Raw genomic sequence first — 19,145 nt, forward strand, 5'->3', positions numbered from 1 at the left:
TGCCAGTACTTTTATTTTATGGGTGGCTATGACAGTAATTTATTTCTGAACTTGTCACTTCTTTTCTTAAGTGAGAGGTTTGGCATGTTGTTTAGAGGCAAAAGAAGAAGAAAATCAGCTCTTGAAGAAAGATGGACAGACTGTAAACTTTACACTAACTCATCTGTTTAGATTTTATGATGGTTAACACCGGTAGTTTTTTATAATGAGGGATGTGGATCATGTGACTGATTTGCAGGCGCATTGTAGCCGTTTGTAAGGAGGCGTACGGCTCACCCCAACTCCCCTTTAACTAGGCTGACCAAAAGTTAGTTTGACATGCAAATGTGGGCCTCAGAAACCCATTGGTGACTTCACTGAGGCTACGTCCATATTTATATACAGTCTATAGTGGACACATAGGACAGTTTTATATATATAAAGACACCTTAATAGAGCAGCTTTTTCCATCCCCTCTTCAAGAAGACAATAAATAGACCGCTAAGAGTAAAAGTCAAAAGTCACTTGATTTGGTTTCCTTCTTAACCGTCTGCTATGATCCAACCCTGAACATCTGATGTCACTGCTGTAATTCCGCTAATAATATTAAATCTGTGCACTCAACAGGAAAACTTGGACAGGTTGAAGGCGGCTCATGAATAGAAGTCTGACCTCTCTCGATTTCTTCCTGCTTCTGTAGGTCAAAAGTGTCCCCAATTGCTTTTTTTTCCCCCCATCTTCAAGTTTTTACTTTTCCACTCAAACCAAGATTACAAAAGGCCACAGTCCGTCGCCATTGTTCAAACACTCTACTGTGCCAGAAACTTAAACAGTGTGTGTGTGCAGAAGAAGCCAATCTATATGTGGTAATCCCATGTGACGAGGCGGGATTAGTTACACAGCAGCACAACGCTGAGAGAATAAGCATTGTGTTTACTGCACGTTTATGCATGCACACTTCACAGATACCAACAGGACAATAAGGCCTCTTATCGCAACAAGACCTCGCCATTTCAAAGCACACTGGAAAAGACATAACCACCACACACACACATACACACACACACACACACACAGCTGGTTCTTGCCTGACAATAGCAGAACAACACGCTAAAGTCTGAATCACAGCAGAGGAAGGCATTACAAGACGCTGATTTTGACATGAAGCCAAGACTGGTTTCCCTGGAATGAGGGCGAGTAAAGAGTTTGCTCTCCCTCTGAAAAAACGTTTTTAAATACCTGTGACACCACTTACTAGCCAGTCAGCCAACCAACCAGTCATGCGTGTTTAGCTCTACACTCAATTTTAATATTTTAATTAGCCATTTTTTTTGGCTTACAGCTCCACTGTGAAATACTTGATTTATTTCAAATGACACATTTCAATCAGGGGGAAATGTTAAAGGGGTTCAACAAGCTGCAAATGCAGAAGCCTATACTGTACATGCATGGACTATGCAGCAGGTTTTATAGCAGGAGCAGAGCGTTTTGGTGGACCAAACAGAGGAAAGCTGATCCTGCAGAGAGGACAGGGTGTAACATCAGAGCCACTCTTACTATTGATCATTGATTATTGTGTCTGGGGGCAAAGTAGGGTAAAAAAAAAAAAAAAAGAAGAACCATTTAGAAAGGCAAAGCAGCATTTTATAGGCTTATCTGAGAGTGGTTGTGCAAGAAGACGTTGCTGGTAGCTTGTGGAGGCAGTGCGGCTATACGTGGGGTGCTTGGGTTTATTAAGGCTCATAGTAAAGGGACATCCGGCCGGAGTGTGCTACTCAGACCGGGAGTCTACAGTTAATGTGACAATACAGTAAGAAGAGCCCTGATAGATGAAGGGAGCTGCTGAGATCGCCTGAAGAGTCCACCATGCAAATTTGACCGTTAACACCCAAATCAATATTGATCCAGTATGGGAACTCAGAGGAGGCAGAGCAGCTGTCGTATCACACTGTCTACCGTTTAATTCAGTTGATTCAATTCAAAAGGCATCCTTGACAGCCAGAATGGTTTAATTGACAAATGCATAATGTATGCAGGAATGCAATGATTATATTTGCATTGCTGCTGTCCCCTTTAACTCCACAAACTAAGCGTTTCAAAAGCTGAAGTAGACTAACAAAGGCTTGCTCGGACACATTCAACATCACGTTTCCCCCCCATCCTTGAATGCTGAATTGACAAAACCTAAGCTCTAAATTTATTACAAACAGGAGACAATTCAGCTGACACAAACGCGTTGAATGTCTGCTGAAGGAGCGCACCATGCATGCAGTCTCTTACAATAAACTGAATTCCCATAACCTACCTTTATTCACAACAGGCTACGGTGACCGCCTCGGTGATTAGGGAAAACAAACGAGCTAATTCTCACACGTTCACATCCAAGCACAGTCCAGACGTCCGTCCATCCGAGCGAGCGTCAGCCGCCTCCGGTAGATTAGAATAAAGAGCGAGGCGCAGCGGAGGGCAGAGGAAGCTCTCAGTGCGCACGAACGCGTAACTGCACTGAAGCAAAATGTTCCTCCATGATCCAAGTAACACAAAAAGAGAAGACACTCACCGCTGTGGTTGACACCGAGTGACGACGATTTGTTTTCCTTCCCCGCTGAGCAGCTGTATGTAGTGGTGCGTCATTGACTTCCGCGTTAAGATGGAGTGAAAAAATGTAAGCGAAATAATGCGTTTAAAGGACAGGCGGCGCACGCGGGCGTCTTCATGGCTGTGCAGGATGAAGCTAATGAAGAATGGGATGCTGTTACTAGACAGTAATAATGGCAGGAGTGGTGGTATCCTATTTGTAATGATCATGATAGATAGATAATATGTCAATTATAAAGCTCACATAATAAAAAAAAAGTTAAACTATTATATGGAAATGACCCTGAAACCCATAATTAATGCTGATATTGCCACATGTCTTCCTTGTGTTTTATGGACAAGCATCATGTGTTAGGCTAGTGCTTAAAAGATGATTTGCTAATCAAATTAGAAACCTTCAATTAAAATGTCTACATTTTGGGAATGGCCTATGTACTTGTTAGTGGTGAAAATTGAAAGATACAGTTTTATCTAATATCTAGTTTTGATATTTAAAAAAAAAACTACTTGGCAATTTTGCTATGCTTGGTTTAGTGAATATTGTAAGGTGAATACCTAGTAGTCCAAAGTAAAGATAAAGGGTAATGGCCCACCTCGCTTTTCTTGAAGTTACTTACCACTATTCAACTAATCTGCACATTTTTTTGTTATATTTATTTATTACATACACACAAACTCAGTTTAAAATGACAATACTCTGTTTTCATTCTAATTAGGCTTTGTTGCAACAGTTTAGCTGCAAAAAGCCGGTCTGTTTCTCTTGGCCAGGAAAAAAGTCGGCTACCTTCGATACAAAGCACTGAATGTCATTTTACACTTCATATATGATGTGTTATTTAATGAGCTTGATGTTGTGTTAGTCAGTGCGTGTTTTTCGAGACTAAACTAGGCTAACCTTTTCTCTAATTGGCAGTATACAATGGTTTTATATTTACTAATGGTAAGAGAGTGGCATCGGTTTTCTCATTCAAATCCTCGCTGTGATCTAAGTTATTTTTAAATGTCAAACTCTAAAGGCAATTTTTAATGGTGACAAAGAACAAAAATAAATGTCATTTTGAAATTGCACTAAAATTAACTAAAGTTCATAATATCCATCAGAAAACAGCTTCAGTCTGTTAAACTCTGTTAAAATATTCTAGTTGATCAGTCATGATTTCAGATTATGAATGGTCTGTTGTGTACTGAACAACTACCCAGACTTGAGCGAATCACATAATGCACTGTAACTCCACAATCTAACTCAGAGTGCAGTATGCTGGGAGAGGCTAATTTATTAAAGGAGGGAATGTATCCTCTGTTGACTCAAAGCCTCGGCTCTATCTCTGTGAAACCTGTCATTGTGTTTGGGCTTATTACTGATTCACAGTCCGTCACTCCATCCTTAGGGTGGGACAACGGAGCCTCTGTGCTCTGTCTGGACGATGTGGGCACCTCAGAAGTGAGTCTGCCAAATTGTCATGCATGTGTCTCTGCGTTAGAGAGATACAGGCAGACTTGCAACATGGCGTGCAAGGATTAGGATGTAGCTTTTTCATGTTTCAAATGGAGTTAGGAGAGTGAAACAAAGCTGTCTTGTTGATACCAAAACAGCCTTTTCATCGCATTTCAGGCTTTAGAAACTCAAATATTGGATTATTACTAGACTATAAAAGCAGCCAAATAGAGATCCTGACAAACAGGCAATAAATTGAGTTTGAAGGATGTAAACAACCCACCTAAAAAGTCAACAAATTTGAACAGTGTGCGTGTTTAACAGGAAGGATTTTGTTGCGTTAAAGCAGGGGGTTAATTTGGCCAATCCCATGAGGTTAACAAGAACAGGGTTTTCAGAGAGAGGAAGCAGCAAAAGATAACACAGATTAAAAAGGCGTGTTGGGTGGTAGACAAACAGAGAGCAGGCAGACAGGTAAATAAGAGGTGCCGGTCCTTGGAGGTCAGTGGGCCTGTCAGCAGATGGAAATGGAAGTAAAGGGGATGGGAAGGTAAAAGATTGTTGTTGCTTCATCATGTACCTTTCTGTTTCTCACCTGGTACATAAACCTGTCAGACTGGTACTTTTATTGTCTCGTGTTGATCCCTGCAGTCATGTGAACACATGACTCAGCAGAGTAAACACTAATTACGCTCAACTCTTCAAACACAGGATTGAGAACAACAGATTGTGTTGTGATATAAGATGCTTTCCCACTCACCTTAGCTTTTACTTGTGCATTTTTACCTATTGCAACACCATTAACAATAAAGTTAAATTACATGTGCTACAGGTTTAGTATGACTCCTCCTTTCTATTACAAACGTCATTTCACTTTTTGTTTATAAGGCTGTATTTACAATATTGTTAACGTTCAATATATAGCCCCGTTCCGCTGGTCTGGTAAAATTATTATTTTTTCTGTATGGGATAAATCAAAGTTTCTGTCATATTGCTAGTACTAGTTTGAACTTGTGATCACTGTTCCTTTTTATGCCATTTGCACCAGATTTGCACGCATATAGTAAATCAACAGTCTTGAGGTTAAAGTTACAGCAAATGTCAAAAAGCCCTAATACCCTATTACCCTGAAATGGGCAAACTGTTACAATACAATTTAACCTTTCTGGGTCTGTATACATCACAGTATTGAATACCACAGCCAGCCTTGTTTAGCTGAATTTCGTGCTCTCAAAGTCATGTTTTAAAGAAAGAGAAAAAATATGTTTTTTTTGTCAATGCAAAATATGGTCCTGCAGCACTTGGCAGAGTTGCAAAAGGCAAGTAACAATTCTGAAGCAGAAAATAGACATTTGGTTTGTTCTGTTTGTATGAGACACTGCAAACACAAGAAAGTATTCCACTGAAGAAAAGGCTTAAATAAAGAAACCATATCAGATACTGAGACAAAAAACCCTGAATATATCCACATAAACAAAGCACACTGTTATGAGGAAAAAAAAACCCCAATGCACTTTGGGAAAGGTGAAAAGAGAGATTTAGCGTTACACTTCCATTAAGTTCAGACTTTTAGACCCTCAAGTGAGACAAATCTGGAACACTAGACACTTAATTCTGCCTTCCAGACCTGTAAATACTCGTGTCTTTCAAACACCACACCCTGTTTTTGAATCTAAAGACTCCAAAACTGTCTGAATCTTAAAGCCATGTTAGTAGCACTGTAAAACTTTGAACTGCTGACAATATGCTAATTTATTAACAATGAGGATTGCTAAGACTGAATATTTTGCAAGTATTTAATCATGAACTTGGTATTGGATAAACTGAAGTGAAAGGTTTGCTTGTGTCCGTCAGCTAGACAAGTCAATGAGGGACCCCATAGATTCATGCAAATCATTTACTGCACATTTGTTCTAAATAAAATCATCCATCAGGGTATCTAACAATCAATCATTTGTAAAGGCCAATTCATAAACTGTTATCTCAAGACTCTTTGGTAAGAGTGGTAAGGACAACGCTCCTTTTAACAGGCAGAAACCTTGAGCAGGACCAGAGTCATGATGAAAAGCCATCTGCTGCAACTAAGTGTGGCGTTGCTTTAAGTGGGTCTAAGAAGGAGATGGATGGGAAAACAAACTGAGCAACAGTAAGAAGAAGATAACAAAAAAATAATAAAAATGTCCTCCGTCCTGCAGCAATGGGCTTTCAAGAAAAATAAAAAAAATCCTTTTAAAATGTTACAGTAGATTTGCAGTTTCCAGATGTTTGTGCAGCACAGCCCAATCGTCTTGGATTAAAGCAAGACAACATAAAGGAGGAGAGTGAGGATTCAAACACTACATCACGACTCAGGTCAGTGTTTCTCTGATGGAAACAAAAACAAATCCTCAAGGCTTGGTTTGTATTTTGTTTGTGTACATAAACTGCAGCTTTGAAGCGCTCTCCTTGAGAAGATTAGTCATTTGCAGACACTGTACATTGAAATGTGAACCAGATGTGGCAAAAGGTCCAGTGGGATCAATCCATGTGTCCGCAGTAATCTCAGAAATGAAAGGAATGGTCGTGCTTTAAATCGGAATTTCTGATTGTTTCGTTTGCGATACTAAAATAAGTACTTACACAGAAAGAATAAACCCTTAAAGTTAACTATCATATTCATACTTCATTAATCAGATGTTTTTGTTGTTATAAACTTGTTATGAAAACGATGCAGAACAGGAATTAGCCAACAGGAGCCTGAAAAGAAGGCTGGAGTTAATGCTGAGATGGTGACACAGCAGTACTAAGAAAAAGACTTAACACAACATCCTCAATTATGTCCCTAATTTTGGATAGGATTAGGGGGAGGGTTCTGATGTGAAACGTAAAATATAACACGTTGTTGCTAAGGAACGAGCCGTGTGCCTGAGTAGGAACTGAGGACTGGGTGCTGTGTCAGAATCATCCAGTGAGAGCAAACAGAAACTGTTTCTCATTTACTTCACAGAAATACGAGAACTATTAGAGGAGCGTCGCAGGAGAGGTCAAACATCCAGCGGGCAAGTAATGAGGAACAGCGAGAATTGAGAACACTGTGGAGAAAGCGGTAAAAATAATCAGTAGACCAGAAATGTAATCACACAGGAGTTAGATATTAACATAAAACAAGTCTGATGTTCAGAAAGAAACTTTATTAGATCAAACCCTTGTAGATACTAGAACAGCATTTTACGTTTTTTTGCAACAGCTGAGCAATAAAAAAGACTTACAAATTTGTTTTTTCTCATGGCAACCACTGTATTTAAAGACATCATAAATACCATACCCCCCCATCCTAATACAGTTTACTTGATAGGATACACATTAAAACTGACATTCATACCTAAACACATTGCATACTCACTATTTAAAAAACAACCTTGAATTTAAATAAGTAGTATTTATTAATAAATATTAAGTATTTCATGAATATGTGGTGGGTGTTCTGTTCGTCATTAGTGTTTTCAGTTCGATGTGCCCATGTAAGAACGACTTTAAGAGATGCAGGATATAAAATAAGAATCATGATGACAACAGCATAAACACTTCATAAAACAAACGTAGAAATGTATCCTTCCCCCCCCAATCCCCACACAATAAAGAAAGTCAAATGTATAAATATGATAGTTCTAAAGTGCATCTGTCAAAGACTTGTCCAATGAAATGTCACAAGCAGTCCTTTTAAAATCGGAAATAAAAAACAGGCTGAAAAAAGATTTCTGAACATGCGGCAGATATATTTTGCAAAACCTACCTACAGACATGCAGAGGGTCTTTTTGTTTTCAGGTGAAAGTAAAAAAAACAAGGTAACAGGATTAAAACAAGATGAACACATCGATAAGAAGTGAAGAGAAACTCTGTGCCTTTTTCACTCGTCTCGTTTGTTCACACTTGGCTTTTTCAGAGTATCTTATTTGAATTCTAAGCAAACTTGGCAGATTTTAAAAAAAGAGCACACAGTGGTGAATAAGTTCCTTCTTTCCGGTAGAAAAGTTACATTGCAGAAATTCTACCATTCAGTCAACGTAATCCTGTGGTTCTCCAGGCTGTCCCTTCACAGAGGTGAGGGCTGCAGGGCTCAGATCTTAGGCAGCTTGGGAGCACTGATAAGAGGGTTGCTCTCTTGCAGAAATCGACGTCCGGCACTCTTGTAGTCGAACGTGCAGTCGTGCGTCTCTGCGTATCGGTGGGTGGCGCAGAAGTTGTGACCACACCTGAAGGGATTAAATTAAAGATATGTTGGTATGTATGCAAAAACAAGGCCTTGAAATGTTACTTGACTTAGAGCTTGTTCCTCAAGAGACTCCTGGGAAGTAGATGAACACTTTCTGTTTCAGTATGAGAAAAACAAACTGATTCATCCTCGGGCTATTCAGCTGAGTGAGAGTTTCACAATACCTTCTTGTTATTTTAACTCCTCTGTAGGGAAATGCACTCAGAGCCAGAGCCTCCTTTTTGTGCTTTAACCTTTCTATGTGTATCAGACCATTAGCCAAAAGAGCAGCTGTCCAAATTATTTGACTTAGTAATAGCTATAGAGTAAATGATACGAGTCATTTGATCACAGATCTTTACCATATGACTAAACTGGTATCACTGAAGTCTTTTGAACACAGTGGGGGGGGCTCTGCTTTAATGGTTCCTCTACTTCAAGGAGCTGGTGTTGGGAGATTACAGTTACACACTGTTGCATCAGATTCAGTGTGCGCAGGCTGGACAAGGCCTCAAGAGAAAGAGGCGTGATCCAGATTGATGTTGGTGGGAGAAACTTTGATAATGTTAATTATTTGTGGCAGGCAAGCAGCGCACAGTGTTTTCACTGAGGATGTGCTGCGAGCTGTGAAATGGACTGAAACACCTTTTTGGACTGAAAGGTGTGCGTTACGGAAAAGCAATGACAAAAAAAAGAAGAGCTATCATTAGGAGTCAGGCAGCGGGTGAGAGCGAGTGAGCGCAGCAGGAAACGCTGGAGGCACTTGTACCTGCACTCGTAGCTGGTGGCCAGGCCAGTCTTCCTGCCACAGAGGAAGCAATGCTTTGAGCTCTTCTTCTTGCTGCCTTTGGGAGCCTTGACTGGAGGTAGGTGGTATGTTGGAGTGCCTGAGAGCGGAGGAAACAGCATTTTTTATTGATTTTACACGAGCTAGTGTGAGGTTATTTACGATGTAGTGAAAGTTTGCATTAGTATTTCCATCTGAAGTCGACTGGAATGCAAAATATAAGCAGAGTTATAAATGTTGCATTAATTGGAAACTAAGAAAAAAAAAAAGAAAAAAAAGCTGCAGCCTTAGCAATCAAACCCAGTTCCATGTGACAAACGGTCAATTATAGTTATTTCTTATGATCTAAAGAAACTAAGACAAAAAAATATATAAAAATGACTGTGACAGAAAGTCAAAGCCTGATTATTAAATCATTCCTCAGGACTAAAGTATGAATCAATTCTATAAGAAAAAGTAAAAAAAACAAAAAAACACCAAGATTTCAAACAGCTTTTCTTGTGCTATTAATGCACGTGGAAATATAACAGTGGATGAGAAGATGTTGACAGTAGAAACCTAATGTGTGTACACTGTTAACTTCCTGGGTTAAACAGCTAACAGTGATGTATAAGAACAAAAAGCTAAAGATTTAAGATCTAACATGAGGGTGGTGCGTCATGCTTTCAGAATGCTTTTAAACTATAGTTATGCACGTCCTGCTTCTGGAAACCATGAATGCTGTCAAATATAGACAGACCGCTCGGGGAATACATCAAGCGTTTACGCAACCTCACAGTGGAGGGATGAGTCACTACTCAATATAACAACACGGCCAGGACAATAACAGAGTGGACCTTCTTTGAGTGGCCCCTTCAGAGCCCATATTTGAGCCCCGCAGAAAATACAGAAAATGTTTTCCCAAGTCTTCCCGCACGTGAGGGCGTCTAAACGGAAGAAAAGGAGAAACTGCTAAAGTGTAGGTGTGTTGTACATCCAGCAAACACAAACCTCAAAGAGAACAGGAGGAGCAATTACTGCCGTGGGAGAAAGTAGTCTGAATGAAGTGCGATGTAGATGAGAACCTTTCACAGTTCATTCTTAATAAACAGACTTCAAACAGGATTAAAACAACAAGCTCCAGGAGATCATTTCTCTTTTGAATAACTAGTGTAGGCATGAACGCTGAGTCAGCAGACGTGTCTCACACAGATTATTTAGAAGCCCATTCAACCATATTTTATATACATTATCTATTTCTTGAACAAATGTGATCAGGCGCAGTTGCAAATAGAGATTTCTGGAAAAGTCAAGTGTGTGTGTTTGTTGGATCATGTTATGATGCTAGCAGTGAACACTTGAACCTTAACCAATAAATTCTCAGCCTGTGGATAAAGTCTGACGAGGATACTCATGAAGCACTTGAGGAAAATTGAGAACAGCTTGTTCTACGGTCTACACAGTCCAAGCATATCAGTGGCTAACATGAATAAATGAGTGTTCTTGTGTGTAAGCCTGGCGCCGTCTGTTGTGTGTGCGGCTTCTGCAGTTGTAGCATTAATGAATATTTAAATTCCTTGCGGTGCTTTGTTGTAGCTCTCTTACAACAGGCACCGAAGGCTTCCACAGAACAGCGTCTGTCATGCTGCAGTTTTACCTGCACATGTCAGTACTTGCTGAAAACATAAGCCCTTGTTTTTGTGCATCTTTCTCACCTATTCTCCCGAATGAAGTCACGACTCCCCCAGCTGACGCAAGAGTGTTGGTGGCCTGAGAAAATAACAGCAACATGAAATATCTGGACAGCAAATCAATGCAAAAAAAATATTTATGTTCAGAAGAGCCAACAGTTTTAGAGGCATATGAAGTTTAACTTCAGCGTTTCAATAAAAACAGGGAACAGGAATGGGAAAACAATGTGCCGGTCATTTCTCTTCTCACTTACACATCGTGTGCGCGAGTTTTCTTCGAAGTAATGATGTTACGATATCCTGACTAACAATTCTCTCATATGAGCGACGACTTAAAATAACAAAAATAATCTAAGCAGGACAATTACTTGTGCATGACATCTCAAACGTTATACTTTTAATTCCTTTTCCGAGGATTTTGGTCGACCAGAATACCAGTGAATCAGTAAACCTGATAGATCTTATCGCGTCATGTTGACCTATATAGTAAATACAGATATTGCTCTGACAATTTCAGAAAGTAGGATTTGAAATAGATCACCTCTCTAATTAGAAGCACTGATAAATGTCTTGCAGTAACGTCGCTACTGAAATTTAAGTGAACATAGTTTGGAGAATTTCCTGTTTGATGACTTCCATGAAATTCCTCAAGACAGATAGAGATCTGGAAAGGTGAATCTATCTGTGCTCACCATGTAAGAGGCTGCTGCTCGGTGCAACGGTGACATTTGTCTGAGGAGATCATCCTGGAGGAGCATATTGGTCTGGATGGATGGCAGCCCGGAGCCGAGAGCGCCCTGTGCTGAGGCTGTGGCAGGAGGAACTATCAGTGAAAGTCCCAGACTCTCTCCGAGGCCATCCATGCTGTCTGTAGCCCTTGTGGAGAGCGAAGCCATAAGCTCAGAGTTGTTCAGGGACCCCAGTGGCTCCTTACAGGCCTGATTGGCCATCTGAGTGATGCCTCGTGCTTCCCTTTTGGAGATAAGCTCTGGCCTCCTGCCAGGTGACTCCACCTTAACGCCACGAAAGCGTGGAGGATAAACCGACGCGGAGAGGAAGGGGTGAGGGGACGTGGTCCCTGGTCTCACTTGTGCTTGAAGGTTGGGCTGTAAACAGGAGAAAGTGGAATCAAAAGGCTGAGGCAGCGGTCTGGTAGAAGTGGAGGGTGAGGTGGAGGTGGGCAGCGGAGAGGGAGGGCAGATGTGAAATGATGTGCCGAGCTGATACCTATCGGGTTTGCTGGTGACAGTGTCACTAGTTCCAAGTGTCCAAGTACTCAGGGGGGAGGGGGAGAGCGGTAGCTGGTGTTGGGCCCCAACCGCGAGGGATTGGCAGCCTCCCTCTTGCTGTGTGGACACATCCAGACTCAGTGGGTCTGATACTTCCCCAAACTGAGCTCCAGGTTGTGACGGGACCATAAGCCCAGCCGCCTCCTCCAGCAAACCCAGCCCCAACGCCTCCCCTGCTGGCTCAGCGGGGTCGAAGGTGGTTTCAGGTGTCCCCCTGATACACAGTGGAGGAAGCTGAGGGTACACGCAGTCCCTCATTAACCTGGTGCCGCCGATGTCGCATTGGGATACTTTAGGAGGGGGCCGGACTTTTGCAAATGGGGGGCAAGTTTCCCAGGGCTCCTCCTCCTGAAGCATGTAACAAGAGGGCGAGGAGAAGGAAGGAGGCGGTCTTCTGGGGATGGACAAGTGCGCAGAGGTTGAAGCAGTAGCAGCAGAGGGGGGAAAGGGGTCTATGTATTTATGATCTGGGATTGGAGGTAGTTGTGCGTTTGACTGCCTCGGCGTGTTGATCTGAGCGAGCGAGCGAAAGAGGCGATGATGGTGTCGTGTGCTCGGTGGTCCTAGAGAGCTGCCGCAGGGATGAGGGCTGACAGGCGGCCTTGGTTTTATCTTCATCGGCTTCTTCGGCTGAAGGACAGAGACAAAGAAAGACAGTCAGACGACAAGATAGTATCCTTCGGTTTCACATCTTGTGTTGTATTGTAAAAATCCGAGTTGTGATCTTGCTGCTTAATTTAAGCTACTTCTACTGTGTTTTGTTTTTGGTGACAAAGACTCAATTTCATAAAGTTGTGTAACAATCAATGGCGTGCGGACAACAAGTGCCTTCCAACCTTCTTGCTGAGGTTCATATCCTCCATCTTGGCCTTGAGTTGCTTCATTTTGTTCATTGTGATGGAGCTCTCGAGGTTGTGCTGAGCTGCTGCGGAAGTCGCTCCTTCCTCTTCCTCATCTGCGCACACATTGTACAGCGAACCGCCACTAGAAAACATGAGAGACACAAACGCTCTCCCTTTACTGATCATCCAAAGCTGGCTGCTTCATGGCAGCCTCCTCACCAGCTTGGCTCACTTTTGTTACTGCAATGGACAATAAGCTTCACAACTCTACATAACCAATGAATAAACAATGTTGGCTATATCATTCTATAATTACACCACACCAATGTAATGGGGCATTTCTATATAGATACCTCGATACAGAATTTGGATGGGCAACACATAAATGACTGCGTAAATGAAAAACAAAATGACAATATTCAAACCTCAGAGATTCAGACAGAGGAGTCAGGGTGCCATCGCCTCTGTCAACAACTCGGAAGAAGTTCAGCTGGTCGCCCTCACGATAGACCACAAACGTGACCTGCTTGTTCGACGGGGTTTTCTCAGAGCCCTCCTCCTTTGTGCTCTCCATAAGGTCAGCCACTTCTTTGAGGGGATCCTCCAGTGTTACTGACGTAAGAATGAAGAAGAATCGGAGCATATTATAATTACCCGATATATAAAAGGACTTAAACTTCTGAATCTGTGGTGAAATCGGGACATGCGTGTAGCAGAAATATGTTGAAGATTGAACCGTCTTGATCGAGAAAAGGCAGAAAGTGTCTTTTTAGCTTATGTGGATGAAAGTCAACTCCCAGAATGCACAGCACCGCAGAACACTCCCACTGAAGCTGTGGTGCTCTATTTACAGTCCATGTCTACAACACGTATGGCTGTTTCCTCAGCTGATTCAGACATTGCAGAAGGGATTGGCATCTTAGAAATTCCTGGCTGTGAACAGACTCTCTGTCTATGTCTATAGGCACCGACACCCCAGCTCGACCCGGCCCGGGCTTCTCGTTCGTAAAATGAGGGCGGGATGCACGACCATTCAAAAAAACTACCAGGTTTCTAATGATACAACTCTTAATGCAAATGGGTGACGCATCCCTTTAAGCCTGATGCAATGAGGCCTTACAGCTGTTCAGTTATCACGAGAATGTGCAGTTCTTTTCTCTTTCCTCACCTCTCCTGGTGTTAATTGGGCCGGCCCTCATAGCCAAGATCAGTTTTAAAGTGCAGCCCTCTGCAATGCTGCAAACACAAACACAGTGATGATCAGTACAGCACAATGAGTCAACATTATTACAACCCATGTGAATGCAAGTCTAAGGGGAGAGAAGACAAGAGCAGTGCTCGACATATACACAAGAGTAAAAAGCTTCACTTCTGTGGCTCTGCTCTAAAGCAAACAGCACGCCAATGGTCCGGATACTTTATAGATGAACCAAAGTGCACTGCTGGGAGATCCATTTGAACATTTGCTTAATGTGAACAGATGTTTCATTTCCTGCTCTACTCCTCTGCTTCTACAACTTCAAAAGAGTGCTGCAGTGTGATAGACGAGCAAGGTCTCACCAGAGGCTGTTCATGTGGAAAATTAAGTGACAAGCATTCATAACAATCCCCCCCCCCTTCTGCAGTCAGCGGAGCACTGTTGGCTCTGCATTGATAAACTGACAGGAGTAAAGGCCGAGCGCTCTTAATATGACCAGCAAGGCTCAGATCAGAAACACTGCTCGAGGCAGGCAGAAAAATGTGAAGCATACTCTGCTGCTTGATTTGTTGAAGCCCATCATTTGAAAGCGAGCAGCCTGCTGCTTTGTTCTTACTTTGTTGCTAGGCGCCCATCAAATCACCTCTCCTTAGTCTAACCATGCTTTCCTGTGAAGTTAAATCCCATGTCTTAAATTTCAACCGACCTTGATTGGAAAAATGAGACAGATTACACTTTTCCTGGATTAAGAAGCCTCTTTGAAAACAGCACTCACAGTCTGATCAGAGCCCATGATTTCTAGTTTTGCATCTTAGACTCGTGAAACACGAGTGAAGACAAAAGAAAAGATCAACAGCACAATACTAAAGATAATTTATGCTAATTGTACACAGCTTGTTTTATGTTTAACATATTGTTAGTAATTGCTCTAACAAGGCTTGTTTGATTGGTTGCAGTGAAAGACAGAAAGAGCAATAAAAAATATACCCATAGTCATGTAGGCAATGTTCATCTTCCAGCTCCAGACTGTTCCAGATAAGGTGTTGCTGAGCAACAGGGATACCTTTAAAGACAGGGGGTAGAGGGGGACAGAAGAGAAAAAAGCTGTTCACATCCATAGACATAGTTCATTAATCTGACAGACAGGCAAGAAAGGAACGCTAACAACAAATGCATCCAAACAAAACCAAAGATGAGTCTTTTCTGCCCCCTAAAGACAAAACTATGTAAATGCTGAAAAAGTGAAAATCACAGACCACGAGCATTGAGCGCTTATAGAGTGGAAAGTAAAATGTACATGTACAGTAGCTACATTTTTTACACACTATCATATTGCTAACCCTTACGTATAAAAGAGCCAAATACATGAAGTTGGTCGATCGCATGTCTTTATAAATATGTTTCATTTTACTGCAATGAGGTCAAAATAACAAGACTCCAGTTGAGGGAAGACAGCCAGTAAATTGAAAGGCTCTCTACAAGTTTCTCCTTTGTATAGAGGCAGTGTATGCGTAGTCAGGCATCTCTCTGAGCCCACATGAAGCAGCTCTGTGAGCCGCTGCTGGAGGGGAGCCAGTGTTAGTGAGTGAGCAGTGGTGGACTTGTTTCACGGCACAGTGAAATGGCTCCATCACTGTGACACACCTCACACATGAATCACAGACAGAGCGTTCTGACCAACACTGAAGAGGAAAATAAAGTGTTCTATGAAAATCATCTTTATCTAGAAAAGTCACCTTAAGAGGACGACATATACAAGGAAATAGGAGGGGGGGAAATCTAGACTAGATAAGGCAACAAGTGAGTTTGAAGATTTATTGATTAATAGAATTGTATTTTACGAGACTTATCGCATTATTCCGACCTTTTCATATCATTCTGCATGGGCAGTAACATGTGATTTCTAAGGAGGTTGGGTGTTATGATTCACTGACATTTATTGAACACCCACAGCTGAAGACAAAATCACAGCCTGTAGTGCCTCAACTTTTAATTTTTCATCACGAAAACCAAAGCAACAACAGACAAGCAATTTAACTTTGTGAAAGGACACTCTTCCTGTATGGCAAGCTTGAACATGCAAAATGAGCAAGTGAGCTTTGTACCTTCAAGCCTCTGGATCTTCGCCTTGACTGAAATGACAGCCTCAAAGGGCAGCACACGTAGCTCAAAACAGGTCCCTGTCAGTGTCTCTATGAAGAGCTCCATAGTGTCATAGAAGGGGAGCTTATATTGAAAGGCTCCAACACTGTCGTCGTTGAAAAAGGGGGGCTCCTTCCGATCCGTCATGTTGGCAGCTCACAGGAGAGACTTGGTGGGGAGATCGTTAAACTGGAGGGCCAGTCCAGGACGAAGGAGAGAGGGACAGGCACTGCTCGCTGGCTTCACGACCATCGCACATCATGCAGGATCCACATAAGCTGTCAACAGACACAATGAAGGTGTGATTAGCTCAAAAACATCCCTGACCCTGCAATCCACAGACAACATGCTTCATGTCATTCCTTTTTTGTATTATCTTGATATTCACTGTACAACATATTTTCAAATGAGTAAGAAATCTTAGCATTCAGAAAGAATGTAATGCCAGCTTTAACAGGTAAGGGGTTATGAGCAACCATTCAACCACTCCTAGGTGTGTACTTGATTACCTTCAAATATCTTTATGGGTAAGAAAACCTATATTTAGGAGGGATATTTTGTTATTCAATTCCATTAGGACTGCAGGAGATGGCCACAAAATTAGATTAGAGTTTTACACCCATTGACTGAAATGTGCAATACCACAAACAGTACAATCAAAGTAACACAAATCATACACAGGTAAAACTGAGACCACCATGTAGTATTGTTTAGAGATGCATGTATTAGTGACAGCAGACATGCACAAACCTTCATTAAACATTCAGTATTCAAGGCCTTGGCCAAAACTCAGAAAGATCAGGTGTGTTACTTTAGCTCGTCACCATTATGAGGTGTCCTATGCCTGACCACAGCCTTTGACTGATGGCCTCTTAAGTCACCTGACTTACCAGTTATTTAATATCATATGGCGGACTGGCATAATTGTAAGATTCAAAACAGTGTCTAGTGATTATCAGATTTAAGGACAATAATAGGTACATTTTATTTAACCAGGAAGATAAAAATGTCTTTTTTTAAGAGTGTCCTGGACAAAACATGCAGCAACACAAGTAACAGAGTTTCAGACAGACAACGAGCAGCCAAACACAGAAAAACAAAAATACATCACAAATAAATCCTTGGGTACATCAAATAAAGGTGTCATTTACTAAAAGAGATTACAGATTATAAAACAGAGTTCAATGTTTTAGTGTCTTAACTTTTTTAAGAGTGAATGGCAGTTCAAGACTCTCGTATTTGCTCACATGTGTGTTTTGGGTACATGCATGCACGCAATGTTTTTGAGGTCATTTGAGTTCAACTTGCTGTTCTTAGGTCACATCAACATGAGGTGAACCAGGCCTCTATGATATTGTATTTCTCAGAGTATATTAAGCCCTCTTTTCAAAAGCTGAGCTGTTCAAACAGGTTTTTTTTCTATTATACCTGGCAGCAGGAGATAAAGTTACCTCTCATATCACTAATAAGCTAAACAACAGATGATTACTAGTTAATGTCTCTGTACAATGACAGGCCTGAGATATACACATTTAGAGACCTGACAGTCCATTGTCTAAAGAAAAGAAGTTAAATCGTCGAGTTACAGGCGACGCTAGTAAGACCCGCCATAGTAACTTCTAAAATCATACATTTATATATATATATATATATAAATAAATATGGTTGGCCGCATTTAGCAGAAGAGACGGGTTAGTTCAGCATAAAGACACGAAGAAGCTAGGTTAGCTAGCTGTTTGACAACAGTGATGAATGGAGATGCAAAACGGCTATTGTTAGCAAAGAATGGTCACATAAGCATAAATTAAACACTAAAATGTTCACAACATTAGATTATGTTAGTATATTATTGTTAAAGATTACGTACCAGCACTTTCCGCAATAATACGGCCGTGAAGCTGATCTAGCCGACGCTGCTGACATTAGCTTTGGTTGCCATGTTAGCCTACAACTCAAACAATGAGTTCCTTTTCTCGGGTTGAATGGCTAGCAGGTTGCTAGGCTACATTTAAATGGCTTTTAGTCTGTGCCTGTCCTGTGGAGCCGACGAGTCTACGGTTAAGTTTAAATTTAGGAAGCAATTCATCACGTAGATCCCTAACGACTAAACAAAACTCATATCACCGTCCATCGTCGTCGGTGGCCGTGGAGCCCTTGTTGGCGACATCCTCCTACCTGTCAAACGACACCTTAGTGAATTCACTTGACTGATGGACAGCCGAACCAATCAGCGTCAGTGATGGTTTATGTGGGCGGGGCAACAGTAACTCCCAGAGTTGTACGATTTAACCCAATTTATTTTCTGCGATTCTACCTTGAAGAGATGACAAATTACCAATGCCGTTATTCTTAATCAATCACCTCTTTAAACAAGCTGCAGCTCAGCAAAACCTTTGTTCTTGATCAGCAGATATCATTGGCTTTAAAATCTATCATACGTGTGGTTAAAGTATAAATGCTATGTTTTGACTGTGCTATTTTTTCCTATTTTGGGCGGCACAGCTGAAGAGAAACAAGGAATGTTTGGAGGAGATTGGTCGGATTCGTACACTTGGTCGCCATCCAACGCCACAGGTTATATATATATATATATATATATATATATATATATATATATACATATACATACATATATATACATACACATGTGTATATATATATATATATACACACACATACATATATGTATATATATGTATACATACATATACATATATGTATATACATACATATATATATATACATACATATACACATATATATATATATATATACACATATTTATTTTTTTTCTTCAATAATTTATGAAAAGTAGAACAGCTTCAACCACTACTTATTTCCTTTCCTAATACTGGTCACAGCAGAAAAAAAGCTGAAAAGTGTTGTTTCCTGTCTTTGGATTGATATTTCTGTAAAAATCACTGATCTTGACGGGCACAAAACATGAAAAAAAGTGCATATGAAATAATGACA

At 41.1% G+C, this 19,145-nt stretch overlaps 2 protein-coding genes across 6 annotated transcripts in view; both read right to left on the reverse strand.

Annotated features, from left to right (window-relative positions):
- The window catches only part of LOC306836051 (E3 ubiquitin-protein ligase MARCHF8-like), an 82,444-nt gene extending 79,775 nt beyond the window's left edge, over nucleotides 1–2,669 (reverse strand). The window contains exon 1 of one of the 3 annotated variants that reach the window (XM_079362951.1): nucleotides 2,540–2,669. The gene's annotated coding sequence lies outside the window, so the exon portion shown is untranslated. The other 2 variants (XM_079362953.1, XM_079362952.1) reach the window with 2 other exon arrangements.
- Nucleotides 2,670–7,162: 4,493 nt separating this feature from the next.
- Nucleotides 7,163–18,428, reverse strand: zfand4 (zinc finger, AN1-type domain 4). Of its 3 annotated transcripts, none has more exons than XM_079363114.1 (10): nucleotides 18,348–18,428; nucleotides 16,136–16,450; nucleotides 15,018–15,093; nucleotides 14,001–14,068; nucleotides 13,258–13,444; nucleotides 12,827–12,974; nucleotides 11,394–12,620; nucleotides 10,726–10,780; nucleotides 9,014–9,131; nucleotides 7,163–8,245 (listed from the first exon to the last, which is right to left on the reverse strand). In XM_079363114.1, the coding sequence occupies exons 2-10, from the start codon at nucleotides 16,317–16,319 to the stop codon at nucleotides 8,110–8,112; spliced, it is 2,199 nt and encodes a 732-aa protein (XP_079219240.1). In that variant the 5' UTR covers nucleotides 16,320–16,450; nucleotides 18,348–18,428; the 3' UTR covers nucleotides 7,163–8,109. The 3 variants fall into 3 exon arrangements, with proteins under 3 accessions (XP_079219240.1, XP_079219238.1, XP_079219239.1); XM_079363112.1 differs by having other exon boundaries at nucleotides 18,040–18,410; XM_079363113.1 differs by having other exon boundaries at nucleotides 18,297–18,408.
- Nucleotides 18,429–19,145: the final 717 nt, after the last annotated feature.

This window comes from Symphodus melops (genome assembly GCF_947650265.1).
Source record: "Symphodus melops genome assembly, chromosome: 15".
NCBI lineage: Eukaryota > Metazoa > Chordata > Actinopteri > Labriformes > Labridae > Symphodus > Symphodus melops.